The 25,827-nt window shown below is 39.0% G+C and overlaps 1 protein-coding gene across 1 annotated transcript in view; it reads left to right on the forward strand.

Moving 5' to 3' along the window:
* Nucleotides 1-1,682: 1,682 nt before the first annotated feature.
* The window catches only part of PDZD8 (PDZ domain containing 8), a 66,858-nt gene continuing 42,713 nt past the window's right edge, over nucleotides 1,683-25,827 (forward strand). The window contains exons 1-2 of the mRNA XM_075504468.1: nucleotides 1,683-2,756; nucleotides 22,405-22,527. Coding sequence (XP_075360583.1) covers nucleotides 1,837-2,756; nucleotides 22,405-22,527 — 1,043 coding nt within the window. The 5' untranslated portion in view covers nucleotides 1,683-1,836. The remainder of the gene's footprint in view (nucleotides 2,757-22,404; nucleotides 22,528-25,827) is intronic.

Here is a 25,827-nt window from a genome sequence, read left to right on the forward strand (position 1 = left end):
CTAGATATTTAAAAATGAGAACAGGTGTAAAAACCAAGCTTTATCACTTAAGTAACTTTTGTCTTAATTGTGGCTGTCTTTCAGAGATTATAAAACTTCTATTTCAAGACTGAAAGAAAAGACTACCCCTGACACAGGGAAGCACCTGGAAAAACAATGTGCAGCTATCATAGTACATTCTCCAGCAGTACATAACAGCTTTGATCTGGCCTTTAAATAAGTTTGCCAGATTAGAATAACAGTTTTTTTGGAAGTATGTTTGTATTTTCCAGTAAAAATATGGTTATTTTATATGACACTTCTGTAAACCAAATTTGAATATAATGGGTCTTCTGGGTTAGTCTCTCAAAACATTCAAAACGACCCCTTCTGAAGTCTCCACATCTGTTCTTCCCACTCACTGTAGCCCTTCCTCATGTCATGTTTCTTCTTTCTATCCTTGTTCATTGCTTTTAAAGCAATTTTTATAAATGTCCGTTCTTCCTGGTTCTCAGTTTGATCGGCTGCCACTTGCCCTGCCTCCTGCATGGATTGCATCTCTTGCCTCCCGTGTTACCTCTCTGACTTCAACAGTCAGTCTGTCCTACAAAGAAACCACTGTCCTCGACTGCCGTGGTAGTTCAGTCCTAAGTGCAAGGCAACAGCATCTCACGTACATCCCAGGCTGAAATACTATGATGTTGTGCACAGTTTTCAGCTTTCTTTTCTTCATATTCCTTTCCTCCATGTTTGGTTGGTTTTTTTACTTCATTTATTCAATGACAGCGTTTAAGCATTAGTAAATAGTTGAAGAAGATGGAAACAGGTTTATCTTATCACCAATAACAGCAGAGCTTGATAAAACGTCAACTATATAGCATTTTCAAAATTTGCTAAAAGCACCTCTCAGCAGCAGGAAACGGAGAAGAGGTTCTAGGAATTCACAGAACTCCCACGAAAACACGTTTTGTCTTTGCCCTTCCCCAGAGCAATTTTACAAAAACAATCACCATCCACCTGCCCATTTCTGAAGAGACTAAAATGTCCTTTCTCTCTCATCACTCCTCGTACCTTCCTTGGGCAACGAAGTGCCCACGGAAACCGGTCACCCTCCCACAGGCGGGACCTTTTCCCTCTCCGTCCCCCCGCGCAGCGGCGATGCCTTTACCCCTGCGGGCGACGGCGCCCCAGACACCCCCCCCTCGACTGACACTTAACGGCATTCGGCTAAACTCCCCCCCCCCCAGCCTTCTTCTGGCGAAGTAACGATAAACCGAGCCGCAGTCACGGCCCTGCTCGTTCACAGGCGGCGGCGGGAACGGGTCGGCCGCCGCAGAGCCCCCCTCCCGCGCGACCGTGCCGAGGGACGAGCTCTGGGGGGAGCTCCAGAGGCTCGCACGCTTTGTGCGTGTGTCTGTGCGCTCCCGTGCGCCCCGGCAGCGGGTCGCTGAGGAAGGCAGCGGGTCGCTGAGGAAGGCAGCGGGTCGCTGAGGAGAGCCGCCGTCCCGCCCGCCGCCCCCTCAGCCCGCCCGGCTGCCCGCAGTGGAGACACCCCCCCGCGCGCGCATGCGCCCGCCGCGTTGTGACGCCACCCCGCGCGGCGCCGCGACGTACCCAGCGAACCCTTCCCGTCTCCGCCAATGGGGCCGCGCGGAGGCTCCGGCCGCGCCGCCGTTGGCTGGTGCCGGCCCGGCCCCGCCCCCTGCCCGCCGCCGCGGAGAGGGCGGTGGGGGGACCCGGATGAGGCAGCCTCAGGCGGCCGCGGCCGTTAAACGCCGGCCTGCGGGCGCGGCCCCCGCCATGGCGGTGGCGCGGTGAGGGCAGCGCGCTCGGGGCGCGGCGGGGGGCGCGGCGAGGATGCTGCTGGTCTATGTGATCCTGCTCTCGGCGCTGGCCGGCTGCTTCCTCACGCTCCTGCTCCAGCTCCTGCTCCTCTACAGGAAGAAACCGGAGCCCCCCGGCGCGGCCGGAGCTTCCGACGGCCTCGTCTACGCCCGCGTCGCGGCCGACCACAGCCTCAGGGACTACCTCCAGGGTTCGGAGCCGACCGGCAGCCAGGCGTCTCCGGAGCCGGCTCCCGGCCCGTCCACGGCCTCAGCGCCGGCCGCCGCGGCGGCTCCCGCCGCCGCCCCGGGCCCGGAGCCCAGCGCCAAGCAGCCGCCGCCGCAGCAGCAGCAGCAGCCGCAGCCAGAGCCCCCTCCGGCCCCCTCCTCCCGCGAGGAGACGTGCCACTTCCTCAATGCTATCTTCCTCTTCCTCTTCAGGGAGCTCAGGGACACGGCCCTGGTCAGGAACTGGGTCACCAAGAAGATCAAGGTGGAGTTTGAGGAGCTGCTCCAGGCCAAGATGACGGGGAAGGTGCTGGAGGGGCTCAGCCTCAGGGACGTCTCTCTCGGCAACGTCCTGCCCGTCTTCAAAGCTGTCAAGCTCATTCGGCCAGTGGTCTGCAACGAAGAGGGCTGCCCTGAGGAGCTGGGCTTTGAGGTAGACCTGGAGTACAACGGTGGCTTCCACTTGGCCATCGATGCCGACTTGGTCTTTGGCAAGTCGGCCTACCTCTTTGTCAAGATCTCCCGGGTGATGGGGAAGCTGAAGCTGGTCTTCACACGCCTGCCCTTCACGCACTGGTACTTCTCTTTTATGGATGACCCTGTGATACTGTTTGAAGTGAAGTCTCAGTTTGAAGGGAGGCCCATGCCTCAGCTCACTTCTATCATTGTGAACCAGTTCAAGAAAGTTATTAAGCGCAAGCACACCTTACCCAATTATAAAATCAGGTATGATGTCCTGTGTCCTCAATGTTACTTTGGATGGCGTGCATTAGAATTACTGTTTTGCTCTTAACAGGTAAAAAGAGATTTCTGTTGGCACTTCTGCAGTAGGGGTACTTGTATGTTGCTTGTCTGATATCAAAAGCTTTCCATGAAGGTAAGCATGGTCTTCTGTTTATAATAGGTGAAGAAGCCATTGCACAGTGAGATTGTGACATGCCCCAAACTACGTGTAACTAAATGGCAGAATTAGTAGGTATCAAAAATTTTGGGATCCTGTCAGGTGTCCAACAATAGGACTGTGATATCCGTCTTTGGAAAAGGTAGAAGGATGGCTCTGTGGAACAGTGTGTGGGTTTGGGGTGTCCTTCTCCCAAGCCTCTGCCATTGGTGAGCCACCTGGGCAAGACTTGTGGCTTGTGCTTACCTATAGAGGTAAGGTGGTTGTTACTTAGTGTGAGAAAGGATAAAATTCACTCTAGGGAATAATTTTGAGATCCCATGATAGATGGTGTCCTCTTCCTTTTCAATTTGCTGAATTTCTTCGATAACTTTGGGGAAACCTAAAAGTTGATAAAGAGAAGTATTGCCACTATTGTGGTAAGTAAAACTTTTGGGGAACTCTTGGGTTTTTGGTCTTTTATTGTAAGATAGTATGTTTTCTTTTATAAATGCACACACTGCAGCAAAGATTGCATTATATATTGAATATAATGAAATGTTCAGTGATATTTCTGTAGTGGAAGTGGCAAGTGGCATCTTTACTTTGATTCTACCCTCATTTCTGATTAAAGGATACTGAATATCATATCACTGTTCAGGTACCATGTTCCCTTTCTGTCATGTGTCTTACCACTCTTAGGATACCATGTTTTGTTTCTCTTTTGTTTGTTCTTTGTAGTTTGTATTATGCGTTAAGTAAGGATTTTTGTTTTGTTTACCACATTCTTCTGCAATAAGCCTTTTCTCTGAAATTCCTCGGACATGAGTAACTGAAAATGCCTATTTGAATTTTGAAGTGCAATTAGCTTTGCAGTGATGTAATTTTCAAAGCTTTTTCAGCTGGTTCTTCTGCAATCAAATTTATAAGAGTTCTCATGAAAATGGATGTGTAAAATATCCAAGATTTAGAAAGCCCTGAAAAGGCAGTAAGTAGTTTATTCAAGTAATGCAGTGGTCCTTTCAAATTTTGAGGTACTAAATTGCTCTCCAGAAGGCCCTGGGCAGCAGTGAAGCTGTCAAGCACAAGTTTGCTTCCATTCTCTTATTGTGTTGGAAAGAGACTGCAGCTGTTAACTGTGGAGAAGAGCCTGAAGGAGAGGCTGGGATAGCACAGTTGTGGTGCAGAGTGAGCACTCTTGTCATAGCGAGAATGAGCAAGTAGAGCAAATGATCTTTACACTCTCTAGACAAGTTTTTAGGGTGCCTGTGGAACCAGTGATGATATGCTCCTCCCCTTCAGCAGAGAAGGACATATGTGTTCATTATTCCTCTGGGAGATGCACCTGGGTAGTAGGGCACTCTCATCATTTATTTAGAGGTAATGAATTTTCCACATATTTTTCACACTTTATGTGCCAGAAAGAATGGATGAGGCATGTGTGAGCAGCTGACATGTTGAAGGGTCGGGAGGGGAAAATAAGGAAAGAAGCAGAGCATGGTGTTTGGGACAGAGATGAGTAGAAGTGTGGGGATAGAAGGTAACTGACACTGAGAACAATATAGGAAGCATAAATTATTATAGAACTAAGAAGAATGTTATTTTAAAATGTTCTCTTTAAGTTATAAGGGATTGGGAATTTGTGAATGCTTGGGAGGGAAATACAGTATCATAGCTGATTTTCACTAGGTAGTAGGCTGGTAGTACAGGGTGGTAAAAGTTCAGTGAAACAGTGTTCAACCCTATATATAGTACTTTTGACCTTTAAATTTTATGCCATGTTCTGAACATGTCATTCTGACCCACTGTGTTGTGAAGAGGGAAGGCAGGACACTAAGCTTAATGTGCATTAATGAAATTATCTTAAGGAAGGAAGATTGGGTCATTGGTGTGTCAACTGTCTAGACCTTTGCCTTTAAAGCTTCAAGTGGGAACACAGACCCCTGCATGGGAACCTTTAGCTGTATGTGAACCCTTAGCTGTCCACGGGTGCCCAAGGTTTTGTGGAACACAGGCTGGAAACACGTATTCACCAGCGTGTCTCAGGTGAGTTTATGTAGGTAGATCCCTAGACAGCAAAACTTGGTAACAGCCAAGTAGTAACGATACACTGTTCTGTGGTGGTATAGTTGAGAATTGAGGGATTTTGGTTTAAATGGTGTGGAGAACTGATTTGGAAAATCAAGCCTTCTGCTGATAAGATGCAAAATTTGGTAGTTTTAATAAAATTTGTAGGAGTACATTGGCTTGGGATTATGGTATGTTAATATATTCCTTAGCCAAGTATGTATAGGAAGAAGTCAGGAGAGTTTCACAACTACTTAATAACCTGTTACCTTACTTAAAGCTTAACAATTTCTCATCTACAGGGAATGTGCTTATGCTCTCCCCATTTTTTTCCTATGGCCTATATGCCTTTTGTTTAAGTACATAGTCAATGTTTGCTTCCATATGTAGTTCAAAACCTTTTTGATGTCTCCTTGCTCTTGCTCAAGTAACTTTATAACTAAATCTTTGAATAGCAGTAATTACAACCTTGTAAACAAAAGCACTTGGAGTGCGGGAAGTTCTTTTTTCAGCTGGTTAAAGGGGCACTTTGTTACCCTGCTAGCTTCCAGACTCAAGTCCACAAAGGAATTTTGTCTTGTTTCAAGATGCTAAGTAACATTAAAAATATTCCATTTTCTTTGCCTTTTGTATTGGGCGACTTCTAGAGGTTATTAGTTGGTAGTGAATGGCATAAGAAGAGAACTTTTGCCAATAGTTGATTTTGAACGTCCTATAACTAAGTTTGTGTAAAGCACATCCCCCCCTCCTCTGTTATTTCATTGTAAAATACCGCATTAAAAAAATAAGTTTTGTGTCTTCATGTGTGTATTGTCTGTTGCTACAGCCAAATTACTACGCACGTAATTTTGTATTCTTTCCACTTATTTACAAAATTTTATAGAGCAAAGCAGTGATTAGTAAGATTGTGTTCTTTTGCATCATCTATTGCTAGGAGTGACTTTGTGCGATGTGCATAATGGTAGCTTGAAAGTAGAAGGTGGCCTCTTGCATTCCTGATGCACTCTGAAATGTCTATGAGGGGAGGCAATGTAGACTAGTAAGTGCATTTTAAAGTTCGTTTAGCATTTTATGTACAATTTTCTCCATAAAAGCAATTGTCTACTAATTGTAAAAGGAGGGATGCACTTTATGTCTAAACAAATAAGTAGTAATTTGTGTTTTATTCTAATAGTGTGTAATCACTTTTCTTTGGCACTTTAAGAAATGTCTTTGTGTCTGGCAAAACACCCTATTTTGAAGCTGCTCTGCCATTGAATGGCAATTGCTATCTCTTATAGTCTAATTTGGTTAAGTCTCTGGAAGTAAGGCTGCTGGTAAAATTCACTGAATGGTAGGCTTTTCTTTCTTTCTTTTCTCTTTTTTAGTCATCATTGATAAACGATTTGTCCAATTCAGTTGGTAGTAGCAAGAGTTACTACTGTTTTATAGCTAACTTTAATCTTAATATATTTGTTGTTACTCTGTAATAGAAATGTAAACAGCTTTTCTGAAAGCATTGTGGTCTGTCAGAAGTTTCTTGTTCAGATGTGGGGAAGATCTAAAATGACAGGTTGGTTTTTTTGTTTGGGTTTTTTTTTTTTACCCAATATACATGAGTTCTGGTGCACTCTTGAGAAACTTAGATAACTGTGCATCAAGATTTTTTTTTTTTTTAATAACTAGTCCTAACTTCAGTAAGGTAAAGAAGAGTTGTAGGTATCATTTATTTGGCTCTACATAATCCATAACTCTATTTTGACTTGAATTAACTATTTAAATTACACCTTTTTTTAGTTCTAAGCAAATTGATCAGTGGATGGAGCTTGAGAAGGAGCATGGAAAGCCTTGACTTCCCCGTTGGTTGGTTGTGATGTCACCTATCTGTGTTCTGCAGGGCGGCCACTGACCCACCAGCTCTGTCTTGCTGTCCCAAAATCTCTAATGCTGGCACTCTCAGGAACCATATTTAGTCAGTCTTGCCTGTCGGCGTAGCTTGACTTGGCACTGGATTTTTCATGTAGGTTTCTTTTACTAGAGCAGGATGGTAGATACCAATTATCAGCACAAAGTGGAGTTCTAGCAGCCTGAACACAGCCTTTGGTTTTTCATTGTATATACTAAAACAGTTCTTTAAAAGTAGTATCATAGACATTGTTCATGTTGGTTTTAACTTTCTATATCATGTCCTTTTAATAGTCGGATAAAGCAGTTAACGCTAAGCTGTAGTTACTAGCATTGCCGTAGTGTGTTTAGTATTTAGAGATATGTAGTAAGGACTATTTCAGGTGTCTATCTCTTTGCTTGCTTGTGCTGTTGCAGGTGTCACAGGTTCATCTCTGTTCTCTAATGAGCTGTACCTTGCTCATTAATCTATTTTTAAGCTGCTTATTGGTGGCAATGTTGATTCTACCCGCCATCATGTCAGGTATATAGGTACACTAATTATGCTGTATTTTCTAGCCTATTTTTAACAGTCAGCTGTGGTTTTGTTTTGAGCAGGTCCTGATCTCGCTTTCTGTATGTTTTGGAGAGCTTTGGTTTTTGAGCTCTTTCTAGACAATAAAAATACACTTTACCATAATGAAGATACAAAGCCTTTTGTGTGTATGTAAAGGGTGAGGAGGAAGTACTTGCTGTGTAGTCTCCCTCCAGAATTTAATTTCCTGGTATCTCTTAATCAATGATGTAAAAAATCTGACAGCTGCTGTTTTTTTCCTAAATTTAAGGTCTTGCAAGTTCATCCATTTAGATTCTAAGCAGATTAGGTATTGCCTAATCAGTGAGGCAGTTCTGTATATTTTAAGAACAGTTGGTTTCTCAGTTTGTTACATTAAAAAAAGCTAATATTTTGTATTGATACTAGACTGTTTGAGAAACTATACTTTGCTTTATTTTAATGCCTGCTACCACAGAGTGGAATAACTTTCTCTTCTTTAGAAATAATCTCACAGAGGATTACTTCTAACATTTCTATATCAGGTATTTAGATGATCTCCTGAGGTCCCTTCCAACATGAATTATCCTTGCAACTGATCATTTGCAATATAGTTAGTTATGTCAAATAGTCTTATGCTTTATTTGGAAGCTGGGGCTATATTGAATTTCACTGGGAAGAACCATTAGACAAGCCTATTTTAATTTACCATTATAGAATGCAATTTGAGAGTTACACAGCAGTTTCTTATTTTTGGCAGAACTTAAGCTGAGAAGTAATGCAAGTAGCTATTGATTTGAAGTATGTTTTATAATAGAAATGACTTCATAATATGGTAATAGAGATATTGGAAAAAGTATAAAATTTAAAAAAGTATGTATTATTCATATGATGAGGTTATACTCAGAAATATCAGAAATAATCATAGAGATTGGGATTGTGAGCATGTCTAACTTTAGAAAGAGGCAGCCAGTGGAGATACCTACTTTCTCTACAGCTTCTGCAAAGGGAGAGGATATGGAGATTCTTTTCCTGAGTGTATTTCTACTGTAGTTGTGATATGAACCTCTCTTACTAGTTAAATCTGTAAGGCAGTCTTGTTTCAAGTTCTCATTCCTGTTGCTGATGAAAGGAAAAAGGAAGCTTTTTTCTTTTTTTAATGCCATGTTTATCCTAGGTGCAAAAATCTTCTCGTATACAGGATTTGAGTCCTTTTCTGCTCTGCAAAAATTGATGGTAAAGCAGCACTGTGATACTTGGAGGTTTTCAGATGGCTCCAGAGAGGTAATGCTCTGAATGATGCCAGCACAAAGGCTTGTTCTGCTAATGCAAAGCCGTGATAATTAGAATCAGTAGATCTGTCTGTAGATGGTAGGTCCATGCTTGGAAGATTACCTTTGTAGTGGATGGACAAGTAGTTTTTCTTATTCATACAGGAGTTAGATAAATGGATCTGTAGGCATCCTGTCACACAGTAAACAAAACCAAACCCCAGAACATAAAATATTTTCATTCTTTCAAGGGTGCTACATGTGTAGAAGGAAGTTTTTTTGTAGTGCAGAGCTTTTTACTGTCTTTATTTTGGGAATGGTCTATCTCAGACATACATTGTTTCCAGAGGGTCACTAAATACATGTTTCTTCAGAGTAAATGAAAGTATATGGTACAAAGTATATATGTAAATCTCCTTATGTAGGTTTCAAGTTCAAAACCTATTGGTTGTAGGGGTTTTGAAGACTTTTAGTCGTCTTCTCCAGCTCCAGCACTTCACAAGCTTTCACACTAGAAAGATCTAATTCTGAAAGAATGCCAGTTTGAAACTTGTTCATTATAAAGTCAGATTTAATGAATGACCAGCCACGTATTGGACATTTCCCAGTATACAGGTAGCATTCTTTTCAGGTTAAAAGTGAGCCTTTTCCTATGACTAGTCAACAAATGTAACATTTTCTTTTCTTACCTGCAAGGCTGAGGAACTAATACAGCAGTGACTTGAGATGGATTAGTGAAGAAACTGGGAGAGCAGAGGTATAGTTGGGACAAAAAAAAAATCTCAGTTGGAGGGAGAGGTGGATGAAGACATAAAATAATAAGTTTTGGTGATTACTGTTTGCGTTTGCTGCAGATAGCATTCCAATAAGCATTAAGGTTAGTTGGTCTGACAGGAAAATGAAACCTCCTTCAACTTCTTTTACTTGAAATGCTATATAAAAGATTCTTTGTGCAATAATAATGAAAATTACCTCATTTAACACCTTTGCTGTTTTGTATTTTAAAACTACTTGATCGTAGTCCTGCAGTGAACTTCTTTCACGTGGATGGTGAATGAAGGCTCTGAAATACCTGATAAGATTTATTTGGTACTTCATGGTGGTTTACGTGCACTAGCATTGAGACTTTGCTCTTTTGTTTATCTGAACTCTGATCTTGAACATTTGAGCTGATCTTGCTACTCAGTGAGAACAAATACTTTTTATTTAGTTGTCATAATTTGTATAGCTTTCAATTCTTTTAAATAAAATATGAAATAAGCAGTAGTACTTCTTATTTTTTGAAAGGTAACTTATTTCAAAGTACAGGGCATATAGGAGTTAATCACATTATGGAACTGTAGGCATGTAACAAATGTCTGAGCTTGGCTCTGAGCCCATCTGTTGGAGCAGGTAGGTGTGTTCAGGCACTAGAGTTGGTCTATTCTGAATCACCTTCTACAGGCTGTATTGTGATTTTTAGTTTCTGTGTATAGATAGTGTGATGAATGTTCCTGACCTGTCACACAAAACAGAACACTGGATTTTCCTTAAAGGATATTACTTCAAGGAACAGAGGCACAGAATTTACCTGTGAAAATGGGTAGCTAATACAGCTCTCAGTAGCTCATTTGATGTCAAAATATGCATCTCTTGTAGAACCTATTTTACATATATTAAGCATGTGAAATAGTTAATCTTTTTATTAGTAAATGATACTTGATCAGAAGGCTCTTAAATAAGCAGCCTGGGAAGGACAGTAGGTTTTAGTAATCAGTGGTAGAACAGTGTGGTGCTCCAGTGATGGTGAAGCTTAGTCTCAGGCTGCCGATTTCACTATTGGAGCTAGTCCTTTCATGTTACTGGGTTTCTATGGGAAACTGCTTGTTCTGCGTTCCTGCAGAGATTGTCTGAAGTCACCTGATATGCTCCTGTGTTTACAGTTCATGCTCACACTTGTTTGATTTAAAACTATTTCAACATTTGGTTATTCTTGATATTATTGTTCTTTAGAGAATAGTAAAAGACTTTAAAACTTCTTCTAGGATTAATAAGCTTTATTGTCTAAAATGAGTATGGAGAGAATGTTACATACCTATGCGGTTTGTTAATTTAATAGATAATCTGTGCCACCCCAGTCTGCTAAAATCCATTAATTGTGGAACTACAAAAACCTTTGCATGATGATCTCAAACTGTGCTTTTGTCCACAAGAAAGCAATGATCCAATATTATAAATGTTAGCTGGGAACAATTAGCTTTTTGAGTAGGTTCTGTTCTGCGTGATATGTGAATATCAATATTTTATATAATTAAAAAAGAATGCTCTACTAAAAGTGTTTGTTTTGATGTTCAAGGGTTGAAGAGGGCTTGTTCATAACAGTGGATAAATTCTCATTTTAGAAATGAGTGCGGATGCCAGTTTGTATGAAGGGGATTTGGGAGTCATTATTTTATAAACATTTGTCAGGTTAATTGACATACTAAGCTGAACACAGAATTTATAAATAATTTCTTTGACTAGTTTCTGCTGCAGTCACTGAGTTTCTGGTTAAATTAAAGAATTTACTGCTGGAACGGTGTTCATCTTGGTTGAGAGACATAAGTAAGATCCACACAAGTTTTGGAAGCTTTTCCTGTTATTAATTACCTTCACTGTTTAAGAAATTGCAGTTGTTTCACAAGCCAATCGAATCTAGCCTAGATTCAGACCTTCAAAATGTCCAATGGTCCCAGTCAGTGTATCTAGTACATTAGTGAAAAAAATCTGCAATGAAGACGTCAGTTGACAGATACGTTTGTGTTGCAAAGAAAGCTTCTACAGTACAGTTAAAGTGCCCAACTAACAGTGAAATGGTGGTGTATGTGGTGTCATGGATGTGGGTGCTCCTAAATGGCTCTACCCAGCAAGTTGGGTATATGCTCTGTTGGGCTTGGTAGCTCAGACTTCAGCAGCACACCTGCCCGAAGCCATTTGGGTGCATCTGCTTCCTGAAGCACTCTCCCTTCTGGAAGGACTCTTGTGGAGCCCTGCCTGGGTTAGTAAGCCCTCCAAGGACTTGGGAGTGCATCTCTGTTTACTGCAGGACCCAGCTGGAGGCCGGCAGTGTTTTAGACCTGCCTGTGACCATATATAGCTATGAAAACTTCCAAGGAGATGCTAGGTGTAGCAGAGAATAAAAGAAAGAGAGGAAAAACCTTAATTTTTGTGAGATGAGAGAAAGGCAGAAGTTGTTTTAAACTCTGGGTTGGGCTCTGGAGAGCTACTTTGTTATTTTTTTCCCCACTAGCTGTTGTAATTCATTTTAGCCTTAAAACTACATGGCAACAACTTACCTTTATAATGCCTTCATTCCCTGTTCAGCTTGCAGCTACGCTATATAGTTCAGCAGAACAGTCTGTGAGGAGCAGTGCACCCAGCCCTCTCCATTAAAGCTGTTTTGTATAATGGAAAATACAGGGGTTCTACTACAGCAATACAGTTTTCACATTTTTGAAGGCTTACCAGATGTCATAAAAATCTGTCTACAATAAAAAGTGCGTTACAGAGATCAGCTGATGATAGAGTTAATCAGACTGTTACACATACTCAAAGACAGTAATTAATTGCCAGATATGACTAGCATAAAATTAAATTAGGATAATCATGCAGGAATACTTTTTTTTTAGCAATTTTCTGTTGCTTTAACTGTAAAACTTGCAGGGACAATTTGAGATGTAACTTACAAAATTATTTCTTAATTTCTGTCTAATATTTTAAAATTATCTGTGGATATCTATTGGAAATCAAAACACTTATATACTTTGTTCCTGACTTTCTTACCTTGGTCTTAATGCTGAGCTTCAATATATTTTCCTGTATCAGTTTTAGTGGCAACATAGTTATGAAAAATGCCCATTCAGAAGGAAATGTGTAAATATTATGATCTGCTTTTGTAATGGCATTAAGTACAAGGTTATGTGTTGTTTGCCAGCGTCACTGAAGTGAAGATACTATACTTACGATAACTAATACCACATATATGTAAAATGCTTTAAATGATGCTAAACCCTTTGAAAAATATCCTGTCAAATACACTTTTTGTATAGTATTTTCAATGTAGGCCATTGTGTAGTAAGAACTAAAATGAACTTCTACATGAATGTCACTTGTGTGGTAAATGACTTAAACCATTATTGCTGTTTGCCTGAGCTAAAATAGGAAGAGTAGAAATTGAAGATCATAGTCTTGCAGTGACATGGCAGTAGGCTTCATGGTGGTGTTTGAATCACTGCTGTGAATGATCTGGCTTGGTGAATAATTCCTAAGTAATTAAACAATGGAAACGATGCATTGTAACTCTGAAAACTTCAACAGTTTGTATTTTTTTGAAGAATAACTCTGCATACTTGCTAACAAAACTTAATGCAATATGGTAGAATAAACAAAACAAATTCTAATGTTGCCAAGCAGAGAGCCCAGTGGATTACAAGGGGAGGTGGGGTGGGAACAGTGATGTTAGTGGTATTGTTTTAAAACAATACTACAAAAACTCAGATTTTCTCTCTCTTTTTTTTTTATGTTCCTCTGAAAGAAGGACAAATTAGAGAAAATATCCAAATTCATTATGGGGATGATGGGAGAAAATTATGGTAATTTGAGCAGCTGCTTCTTTCAAATGTAATCACAAGTCCCGACTGAAACTTGCCATCAGTGATGCCGGATTTGCAAAGTGCAGGAATCCTTCCTGTTAATGAATCTTGCAAGCCCCTCCTGTATTTGATTGTCAACAGCGTTGCCACAGGTCATGTCCAGACCGAGCTTCTGTGTTATTTGATCCTGTTTGTTTACAGTATGGGCCCATTAATAAAATGCTGTGACTCACAAATGGTGACACCTTTGCTTAGGGGACAGTATGTGTGTGCCATGGTGTGTCCCCCGGTCCCCATCAGTGCCCTCCCCATCACTGCAGTCTGAATAGCTGAGCTGTCTGTAAAACAGATCCTTAATTACAGCTGTTTACAACTTTAAGGTGAGCTGTCAGTCACCTCAGCTTTGAAAATGGTACTACTAATCCTGAGATAGACTGTCTCCACCACTTTGGAAGACTTTAAGGGTGTGAATTGGACCATATTCTGTCTTGTCAGAATTGACTAGATAAATATAGATTGAGGAGAAGCTTCTGTAGTTCGAGCATTTTTAAAACAAACTGGAGGAGTGAGGATAAACCTTAGAAAGCTATCATGTCTACAATTCAGAACAGATACAAATATTTTTTCACTTTTGGTTTACAGCTGTCAGACTGTTTTCAGCAGTGAGACAGTCATCTTCTGTCTAAGAGGATGTCACTAGTTTTCCTATGAACATAGGCTAGTGTTTAGAGCAGAGGATTAAAACTCTTGAGCTCAGTGAATGAGTCACGTACAGAGCTTAGACTTCTAATAGAACATCAACAGCGTTTTCCTCTGACCAGGATTGCAGAGAGATGATGTTTGTAGAGAAACCTGAGACCTCCTTATGGGAGAATATATTGGTGAAGTGAGAAAAAGCTAGCATTTTGCTAGCATCAGTTACTGGAACCAATCTCTAATCCAACTGGCTACAGGTAGAGTTTTGGGGTGGCTTGGGTTTATTTCTTTGTTGGTGTGTTTTTTCCTGCAGCTGTTCTCCTTGAATGCCTAAAAGCTGGTTGCTGAACCACACCTGCTTCTCTTCCAGCTCTACGTGAACAAGAGCATATTCTGCATCTTCTGTCCCATTTGGAGCAGAGCCACAGCTATTCAGGCTTTCTGGTTAGACAGGGAAATTTTGTTTTCGTCCTGTCTGAGACTGAAATATAGCAGGATTTTGATCTCTTCCTCTTAATTTGAGCCAACAGTTGGCTTCAGCTAGGTCACATACAATTTAAAAAAAAAAAAACACATGAAAACTCAGAGATCACACAGGCATTGACTGCATGGAGTTAACTGTTCCAGTATTCATGTAATTTAGAATTTGGGAAACTAGTATTCTTGAAATGCAAAAAAGTCTGTGCATGGTCAAATTGATCTTGTTTGTGCAGATAAGAAAGTAGTTTTGATAAGCCTGATTCAAGATTTCTTTTTTACCCATAGCTATTTCAATACACATGGCAATGGCAAATCTTTAAGTCTCTCCTTGCTGTATTTACAATGCCTTCTGTCATATAAGCAGGAAAAAAAATCTACTATCTTTTTGGAAGGAGCTACTTGACTATTTACATTTGCTCTTCTATTTGTTCTTATAGAATGGGTCTTAAAGTTTTTAAAGTGTTTGTCTTGAGTGTCTGATTCGAGATATACCTCAGAGGTACTGATATCCCTGTAAGAAAGATGACTGTAGTTTAAGAATCTGGAAATGTGTGAAACATCTTTGAAGAAAAAAAGGAATAATAAAATCCTTGCTTTTTTTTTTGAGGTCTTGATTTAAAAAGTGACTGTTCTTATATTGAGAACTTATGTGTATGAGCCTCCCACATGCCTGTGGCAGAATATCCTGTAACACAGTGGGTGGAGTGCTAGAATTGATTTGCAGTTTTCCATAAAATTTCCTAGAAAATAAACCTACTCTCTTATTGCAATGTTTTTCAGGTTGTTTGTAAGCCAAATTTTCATGGGTGTGGGTAAAGCTGAAATCAGTAGATTTCTATACTGAATAAGAGTATAGTTTGAATTAAAGTCCTGTGAGTATGAATACTGACACATTTCTGCAGCTTTGTTCCTTGTGAAATCAGTGGAAGCTGGAGAATTGCTTTCGCAAAATCTGCAGTGGTGGTACTTTTCTTTTTAAAGTACTTTTTTTAAAAAAAAAAAAGTACTACTAATTTCTTTTTTTTTTTTTTTTTCAAAATAAGGACAAGTTCCATTTTTAGATCTTCAATGTGAAGAATGATATAAACTGTTTCCTTATAATACCTAACCCTAACAAGCTTAAATGTAAGCTGATAAGTACTTTTAAAATCTTATTAATGTGATCATGCCTTTTTAGGAGTGGGTTGTAATATTTTAGAATTTTGGTAGAAGTAAAGTTCCTCTTAAATTACACACAGTGTAAGAATACAAGATTTTTTTAATGACTTAAAATATCTGGTGTCAATCACTCTTTGAAATTTATACACTTTACAAGCACGACTCCTATTTCTGTGAATCGGATAAAAAAGGCAATCTAAAAATGACTGAGTTCTGTTCTGTAGTCAGTCGAATCTTTTGAGTACTCCCAAAACTGAAAATAAATTCAGCAGTTATTCTTTCAAAAATATTTTAGATACTAGAATCTCCAAATACAGTAGCATTTACAAAAGTACACTGGTGCTTTACTAAACACAGTCCGACTTTAGATTTTGATTTAATTTTTACTTAGAGTGGTAAACAAAATTCTAAGATTGCCATGTACACAAAGTAGCCTTATATTAAAGATACTTGCATTTTTAGCTGGTGGGCTCTTCTGAGATTTAAGGTTTCTTTTTGCTTTGTTTATTAAGATTTACATATTCATTTAATGTAACTCAATTAAAAAATTCATAAACATGATGATGTTTAACCTTATTTTATGGCAGTAGTGTTGGAATTCATATAATACAAGTGATTAATGTGGTCTTAAACAGATATCCAGTAATTTTTAGACCACTGTTTTAGATATCAAACTTCCATTATAAAACCAGAGAATAATTTAAAACTTTTCTCAGAACTTATTCTAGAAAAGTGTTCTCACTTATTAGCTAAAGCTCTACAAAATCCTAGCCTCCTCCTGCATTTACAAATGAAGCTGTAAGTCTTTCTGCTTCTCCAATTAGGAAATGGAGTACTGAGAGCTTTTGAAGTTTGTTCCTGTCTGTGTTTAGCTCTTAGCATTTATTCTTCTTACTGTGATTCTGGATATTCTTAACAGATGCAATGAACAGAATCACGTAAGTGCTTGGTTATCTTTGGCCAGATAAATTGATAACTTTTTTTCCCAGTTCTTAATAGATTTCCTCATGCAACTAAAATTATTGTAGCTAAGTAGGTACTGGTGGGAGCAGTTAATTTAGGTAATAGGTTAATTAAACTAAACTAAGGTATAAAAGAGCTTATAAGAGATCCTGTCCTTTCCTCTGTTAAATGCTGACTTAAGGACCACAAAACAATCATCACAGAATAGTGAATACAAGTTAATGCAAATATAGGTCAGGCATTTCTCAAAGTAAACCACTGAATTACAGTCTTTTTCCAGGTAGGTCAATTCCTCCCCCACAGAATTGGCAACTGGAAGGAAGAATAGTGTTATTCAGGGGCTGAAAACACCCAAAATGAGGGGAACAAAAGTGACCTTTTTTTTTTTCCCAGATGCATTTTTGATCTAGGCTTTCTGAGTGAGGTGGTAAGATGAGAGCAAACGAGCCACTGAAGTGACTCTGTGAAATACAAAATGAATGAAGTATAGAAGTTTTTCATATGAAGGACACACACTAACTGCGTGCAGTGTCTGGAAACATTTTTGCTGTGCTTTGTATGTGGAAGAGCTCAGTATTATGCTACTTCAAGTATACCTTTAATCCTGTATATTAATTGAGTAACTTTAATTATCTTTCAGTATAATCATCTGACCTAATTCCTCATGTGAAATGACTTTTTTTTGCTGTTTGTCTTGCGGTATTTGTTGAGAAACACTTCTGCTACTCAACAGTTTGTTAAATATTATTTTTATAGGTTTGTTTTTACTTGCTAAAATTTCACATGAAGTTTGATTGATGGATATTCCTCTTCGTATTCATATTAAGTTAAAATGCTGGGGTTTAACTAACATTTTCTTAATAGTGTGCTATTTGAATTTTAGACTTCTGGACAAATAATAAATTTGTGGAGGGAGACTGGTAATTTAAAAACAAATTGAAAAGGCGTTATAAGCATCTAATATAAGGCACTTGTAAAGACTTCTTTTAATAGCATCCCATATCCAAACACGGTTTTGGGGCACAAGCATAAGGTGTTTTTTTTTCTAGTATAGCTACAATGTGCCTATTTTGTTCCTCTGGAGAGGATGAAGACTTTACAAAGGCTTAACAAATATGGTTTAGAGACAGGAAAATCTCTACCCCCACAAATTCTACCTTACTTCTGGTAGTTTTTTAGTACCATTTCACAGGTTTGGAATTGAAAAGGAAGCTTTCAGATGTATGGATTGAGTTGGTGTAATCCTGCTCTGTAGGTCTAGTGTTTGTGACATGAGCATGAATTTTGCCTTTTGACCTTGCTGAATAAGAGATGGCGGCATTAGACCCCACTTGAAGGGGATCTAATACAGATGCAACGAAAATCTGCCTTGGAGACCCTGGTAGCAGCTCAGCAGTGGTTAGAAAGGTACTGTGTTTCTTCTAAATTACCTTTTGGTAGTATTTTCTCAACTGTTGTAGTGTTAGGAGCAGTGCCTAGATTTCCCCACATCATTGTTACGGCTTTAAACCTTTTTCTCAGGCTGCAGCAGTGAATGGACCAATTGCAGACCATTTGTTACGGGCTTGTTCTCCACTGATGGAGGTCCACCAATTTATGTAACTAACTTTTTTGGCTACTTGTTAAAGTTAAGAAAGGGAGCTGAGAATGCTGGATGAGTGTTTAAAGATCTAGACAGCCGAATAGCAACCACTTTTTTTTTTTTTCTTGTTCAGAGTTTGCAAAGTGAGAGCCTTGAATTCACAAGAACAACCTACCAGAACTGACCAGATTCTGGGATGGCTGCTGTAATGAAGGCAGAGACCTGCTGAGATTAACTGAGGCATTTAGTTTGCTGTCAAGGTTTCTTTATAGACTTTTTGAATGCAGGATTACTGGTAGGCTACATGATCTTTTTTCTTAATTGATGTGATGAATTTCTCTAAAGCATTTATTGGTTGACTTTCGCTCTTTAAAGATGGACTAAATATTAGAGGGTAGCAAAATACACTCTTAAAGCTATTACAGAAATTACAGCAAGGTTATTTACACAAGATATTTAATAAAATAAGTTCTATATTATAATAACAAACCCAGGACGATAGGAAACTTATCTCTCCTTTACATAGGAAAGCTTGAGACAGGAAGATACTGAATCACCAAAGGTACCGTAGTCTGCAGGGCTTGGGAATAGAGTTCATACCTCTTGTCCCATGCACTGAACTGTGTTACTGGCACTATTAGCTAAAAGCCTACTGTTGGTACTTTAGTACAACGAAATGCAGCTTTGCTTTCATATTAAGTGTGTTGTTTTGTCGCTACTGTAAATGTTTTATGAAGCAAACTTTGATTCATTTTGTGTAGTGCCGTGACTGTTCTCAAGCGGGAAAGTTAGAGAGGTGGTACAGATGTGGGGAATCTGGCTTCTTCGCAGCAGGGAGAACACCCGTTGTTGTTCTGCTGCACTCCTGCTAGACCAAACGGAGGAGCAGCAGTGATGGCACTTCTCGGAGTGCCCTTCGTTACTGGCGATTGTGTTTTTGAAAGGTAGAGTAGCTATAGACTTTCCCTACCACGGGGAAAAAGGTGAGAGAATTTGTGATGCCTGACTCCATAATCCACTCAGTGTGTGGATTGCAGGTTGCTTATGTGTGGTTGTACAACAGAAGGGAACGGAGTCTTGCCGTGTTACCGACTTTTGCTGTCTGGGTCTGTATTCATTCACCAGTTCCCAGTAGGAAAGTCTTTCCAAATAAATTTGGGTTATCTTGTACTTGAATAGTCTGTCAACAGTTCACTTAACTAATATATAATTGAAATCTACTTGAAATAGTAATTTGTCCGATGTTTAATTTTGGAAATGTAGAAACTCTTAGTAAATTACCTTAAGTAGATAAGTGCTATGTTATAAAATTGGAAGGCTTCAGAGCAGCACTTAAACATTAAAAATGCATTTAATGTGGGATATTTAGCTATTTGTATGTTGCTAATGCCAATGGAAATAGGTGATGTGTTAGGGTTTTTTGCTAAGGATTTTGCAAATAGTTTCAGAGGTAAGAATGTGAACGTAAGTGCTTGTAAACTTAAAATGTTGTTGAGACTGCTTTTTAATCCCACATTTGTAGAAAATTTAACTAGCGCTGCACAAAGTCCAGCACATGCTGTTAAGTGTTTTGCATATTATTGTATGTAACTGCATTGGTGTATTAGAATTTTTTCCTCTTAATTCATTGTTGTATTAATTTTAAAAAGTCTATTTTGAAAATAGAAATCAAAATTATAGTAAACATTGTGTCTTAATCTACCAAAAGAAATGGCTTGTTCTGCAGATTATTTCATCATTCCGTGCTGCAGCAAAAGAGTGCAGCGTGTGCTGTACTTAACACTTTGTTCTGAAGTTACTGGAGAGATGACATTTTTGGTTTGAGTATGTAGGTAGATACGTCTGCATCCCTACTGGAGTATTTCGGTCTGTTATTTTGCTTTTTTGTTTTGTTCTTGCTTATTTTTGGTATCAAAAATAGATTTGTACAGGTTTGTGTTTTTGTTAAATAGCCTGCAGGCTGTTTTATGGTATATATAAGGGAAAGACCTTATCAATACCAACACTTTTAAGCCGTGCATTTGTAGACATTTGGAGAGGTGATGGTAACCTATTGGATTCTTTGTCTGTTCCTCCCTCCCAGAAATCTTGTTTCAATAGCGCACTGAGGCCCCTTAGTTTGAGGTTCCCATGGAAAATTATTTTTTTTAATAGATTTTTGGGGAAGGTATATGGGCAGTTGCTGGTACTAATTGAAAAGTTGTTTATTTGTGCTGGGGAAGAAAACAACCTACAAGTATTTATTCACTCAAAACTTGGCATTATTTTTCAGTGTGGTTGCCTAACTCTTCCTTTTTTGTCTAACAAAATCTGAGCTAACTCTGTATTTTGAGGGGGTAAAAATAATTTCTAAAAGGAGCAGGGTACCCTTGCTTTTGCTTAAAGTGAGAAAAGTGGGGTGGTGTGTGCTGTGCCGGCTCAGGGTGGGTCTGAGCAGGGAGGTGGCCAGGCCCTGCAGTGGCACTAAGTCTTAGGAGTTTGTAGAGTGAAAATAGTGAGTTGTCTTGGTGATATTTTCCCCGTTCTTGTGATGCTTACTATTCTTTAATAATTCAAGAACTGTAAAGGAAGTTTGAGTAAAATATCAAACCAGATAGTATATGCACAAGGAATATTTTGGGTTGGTTGTTTATGGTATACTCATAAGCCTAAACCATAGCCAGTGTGATTTAATCACTTCATATTTTTCAAACATAGACTTAAATATTCAGTTTATTTATATTAAATTGAATATTTTGACTTGAGCACTTTCAAAACAGTTTTCTTCCTGAAGGAGTTAATGAGGGAGAAACTTGGAACAAAATTAAAGTTAGAAGTTGAATTGGATTTCAGGAAAATAGCTGGAGCAGTGAGCTGTATTTATTCACAGGGAGAACAAAAGAAATGTCTTTCTCGTGGCTCTGTACGAGGCTGATGCTCGTACAGAAATGCAGTGTCTCAAATCAGAGCACCGGACTCCCTCCTGAAGAGTGTGCTGACAGTTAAAGGGCGCTTAATTATTTATTTGAATTTCTGAAACTCTTCAGTTCAGATCCATGTGACTGTTTTCTGAACATACTGTGATCTCCGAATGTGACAAGCAGATGCCTCCAATGGTTGAGCAAACAGTACTTATGAAAGACTTCTTTGTCATGAAATGGCAGATACATCCTGCAGGCAGTGGTGCTCGTGTCCTGCTATTTGTAAGTCTTCTCAACAGAAGTAATCGCTGGGAGGCCGTGTCAGTGAGAGGGGATGGAAACCAAGGCATGGGGCACTCCTAGGAAATGGGAGCAATAAATACAAACAGAAAGAAGGAATACCCTGCAGGTGGTTTTTCAAATACTTTTATATAAATGCTAGTGCAGATTCCGTGGTATCTTTCTATTTGCGGGGTTGTGGCCCTTGCTGTTAGGATTGCATGTGTGTGTCTGCCATGTGATGGGGCTGCAGTTGTGCAGCCTCTCCCCCTCCTTCCTTCCCTCAGATCGTGGCTGTGTCTGACACTGAAGCGCTATCACTTAAAAATGAAACCAGTATTTATAACTCGGCATATTCTAATCAAAGAGAGAGAATTATGTGGTGAGATAACGTATGTAAAACGCTTAGTATATTGAACATGAACTGCTTTTCCTGTGAATCCCATGCTGTGATGAGGGAAATAAAGCCCAAGGGCAAACATTTATAATACCTGTATCTTTATTTTAATTCAAGAAGGCTGGCTGAAAAGAGCAACTGAATGTTTTTCATAAAGTGAGAGAAGTATCAATCTGTGTAACTGAGGTGTACTGCTTACTAGGATGCACCAGTCCTCTAAGTACAGCAGTGTCATAAAAATTTAAGCTTTAGGGTCTTAGTATGTTTTCGCCTTTCAATGCTGTGATGTTTTATGCAGATGAACTTAAAACTTAAAACAAAGACCTGGTAAGATATTTATTGCAAAAGGACTCGTGTTAAATCATGTTTGCAATCGTAAACATATTATGTCATTTGATCAGCTTCCCATTTTCTCAAAATCATCTGCACTAGTAAATATAACTCATATCTATTCCTGTGAAGCAGTCTTTGTTTATATGCTCTCCAGTCTTCTGCATTCAAAAGGTTTTAGTACCTTCTACTTGTTCCTTTTGACCAATTAATATGTAGGAATGGTAGTATTTCTCTTTAGGAGTGTTAAAGATTCACTGTAAGCCTGTTACCTTTTTTTGATTTCAGTGTGTTAGTGTTGTTTATGTCATTTGAATTAAGATAAGTCTCTCCTATATTTTCTAGGTTCAAGCCATTTTTTCCATTTCAAGTACTGCCACCTGATGAATATGAAGATCGAGACCTCTGTATACAGGATTTTCTGTTGACAGAAGGTCGACTAAAAGTCACGTTAATTGAATGTACAAGGTATGTTTTGTGGTCTTTTGCTCACTCTTGACAAAGCAAGGATGTGTGTTTCTTAAGTTTGTAGTAATTATAGCTGTAGGCCTGTTCTGATTCAAGAAGTAGCAGCTTTGGTGTTGTGATTGAGCTCTAACAAAGAAATATATATCTTTAAGTAAAAACGAACAAATGAAAGTTGCAGTAAGTTTCTGAGGCACTTCTGCATTGTGTGTGGGCACATGCATTTGCCTTTCATTTGAATTTTGCCTGGTTACAAGCTAATCTGTGCCTCCTGGGTTTGGAGCTTTTTTTTTGGCACACCAAGTTATGAATCTCTTTCCAGGACAGTATAAATGTTGTAATTATCCTATTGTATTATGTTGTAAGCAAAGGGAAATAATTGTTTCACTCAGTCTTACTTATAAAAGTTATTCAGATTAATCTAAGGCATTATTTATTGTCCTTCTCTTGAACAAAATAATTGAAAGAAATAAAATCTACTTCCTTCGTTCATTGGAGAGAAAATAATTCTCTTTAAAACAGGAGAAAAGGTGTGTGGGCTCTTGGTTTGTTTGGGTGGGTTTTTTTGTCAGACCTCTTAGTTTTTGGTTTATGTTAGATCTTATCCTAGTAGTGCTTAGGCTGTGATCTAGTCATTGTGCTGTTCTGCTCTTTATGAACTAAACTCTGGTTTGCAGCAAGATTTTTTTTTTTCTTAACCTGTTCTTTTTATTGCTTGTATTACTGTATGAGCTCCTTTTTTGCACTTTTTTCTGTAGCCTTGTACAACTGTTTGAACTGTATTTGCTGTACTAATGTGGTTTATCAGTGCTATGGATTTCCAGAAGATATTCTTTTTCTTCTAAGGATTGTGTGGGCCACAGCAGTAATTATTTTTTTGTAATAAAATTGCTGCTTACCTGTCTCCCTAGCTTTGCGATATGTTTTCTGTGGATGATCCAAGAATACTAAATGACTCTGTGCACTCCTTGGCTGCTAGGAGCATTTCCCCTTTACCCATACTGAGTAAGGGAACTCATGATCTCTCAATAGGCAGTCTCCAATTTCAGTTCAGTAGTGTGTTCATTTTTATTAACGGGGGCCCAAAATAACTACCTTAAGTTGTGTGCAGTTACTTTTTTTTTTTTTGTTTGGAAAGTAATTTTTTTAAAATACTGAATCTGAAACACTGTGTAATGTCACCAACATATCACTAGCGTTATGTTTCTTTCCGTGTGTTTCTTTCCATTACCTTTTAGAAGCCAGATTGCTCAGTTTGACATCATCATCCGACCTCTCAGTATTTTCAGCTGTCACAGATGCTTATCAGATGGCTGGGAGAGGATGCAGTTGCTAGCTTTTCAGGTCTTTTAAGCTTCAGGTCTGACTTAATCTGACTGGTTTATGCTGCTTGGAATTTCTAGACACACACTTGAAAATGATGTTTGAACAGACTCCTCTCAATCTAGATGTCTGATGCTTGGTCCCGTAGTAATTTCTTAGATCTTCCAGGTCTCCCATTCTTTTTTGAACTAACTACAACTGCTGTCCAGAGTCCCCCTGTGAGTAAATATTCTCGCTTATTTTGCATCTGAAGATATTGATGAGGTAGAAGCTGAAAGACACAGAGGATTTTGGTAGTAAAAGAAGAAATATACAATATATATGAAAGTAACAATGACAAAATTTCCCTTTTTTTCGTCACCACTGTATGTAAGCTGGTGTGAAGGTTGCCTGGGACCGTTCTCAGCAGTTCTTTTGCAGTGCAGCACTGCATGCTGAAATACAGAGCTTTAAACTCACGTCTGCCATTGGGACCTGAAAATTTTTCTTGGCAATCATTAGTGTTCCAGAAATGAAAGATCACTTTAATGTCTGTGTGTTTTTCAGTTTTGCTCAGTGCCCCAGAAAGTTTTTATATTCTCTCTCAGTACAGTACCTATTCTTTGACTTCTGTACAGAATTTGGAGTAGGATTCTTGACCGCTGACGTTGTATTCTATCTAGTCTGGTAACAGAGTTCTGCTACTTCTCCTCCTTAGGTCTGAAATACAGTGATGAAACTATAGTGATAACACATTCAGCAAACTTTTTGTATGTTATAAATGTCTAGTTTAATTTCATTGTATTCTTCACACAATCAAATACCTGCACTTTTTGCACTTATTTCTTTTCTAATTGCAGGCTTGACCATATTAATTTGCTTGCTGTCATGCTATTGAAAGAAAAATTACATTTTGCACATTTTAAAAATTAAATTAACAAAAGGATGGGAACTTTGGTGTAAATAATAAGGAACATGCTTTGCAAATTTGTCTGACCTGTTGAAAATGTAAGTTTTCTTGTGCAAGTGCAATGCCCTCACAGAACTCAATCGTTGCAAAAATGCTGTTATCTGTTGTTACCTTAAATTTTTAAGGAAAAGGGAAAGACAAAGCAACATGCTGTTAAATCTTGCGATATTAATTTTTTTAAAAGATACATGGTGAAGAAAGTCTTAAAGCCTATAAACTCTGATTATATTAGGCGAGAATACTCTTCCAAAACTATGCCATCAAGTGGGCTTTCTAAATTAGCATTTGTTTCAACAGATAACCTTTGTGGTCAAGGAAATTTTCCTGAGATGGTTATTTAGTAAAATACCACAGAGCATATCTGAGACTGACTTATCAAATTTGGAGTTTTATGGGTTCTTTTCCTTTTGCCTTCAAGTGGACTTCAATGTGCGGCAGTGGCACCTTTAAGCGTATGAACGTTGCATCTGCTTTTGACATTCTTAAAATTTGGGAAATATTCTGCTTATTTCAGCTCTTAAAATACTTGCAAATAGAAAGGCCAGACTTGAAATTCAAAAATTAGGAAAGGATTGTAGAGGAAATAAATTCAGCTTGCTTTCACATACCTGGTAACAAATAATATTTTACTAAAGCTTGGTGTGTACTTTGCCTGCACATACCAGATTCTTGTTAGGTTTGCAGATCAGCACTTCAGCATCATCCTACAAAAAGCAGGAAACTTGATAGCCTTGTTATTCATCCTCTTTTCTGGAAGACTGTAAAGACTTGAAGTTCTTGGCTTGGCTCAGCTCAAGTTGAGGTGACCACAGCTTCCATGTGCTTCTGTTGTTCTGTATCAGAGGACAAAATTCATGTCTTGGAGTCCTCATAGCTCTCAGGCTGCAAAGCAGGACAGCTACAAACAACTGTTTTCATATCCATAGCTACTCCGTTGAATCCCTCTTTTCTACCTCATGCTCGCTTGCTGCAGGGAGCCATCCAATTCACAATTGGGGAAGGAATAGAAATTCACTTTCTGTATGCATATT

Source organism: Mycteria americana, chromosome 6 (genome assembly GCF_035582795.1).
Source record: "Mycteria americana isolate JAX WOST 10 ecotype Jacksonville Zoo and Gardens chromosome 6, USCA_MyAme_1.0, whole genome shotgun sequence".
Taxonomy (NCBI): Eukaryota; Metazoa; Chordata; class Aves; order Ciconiiformes; family Ciconiidae; genus Mycteria; species Mycteria americana.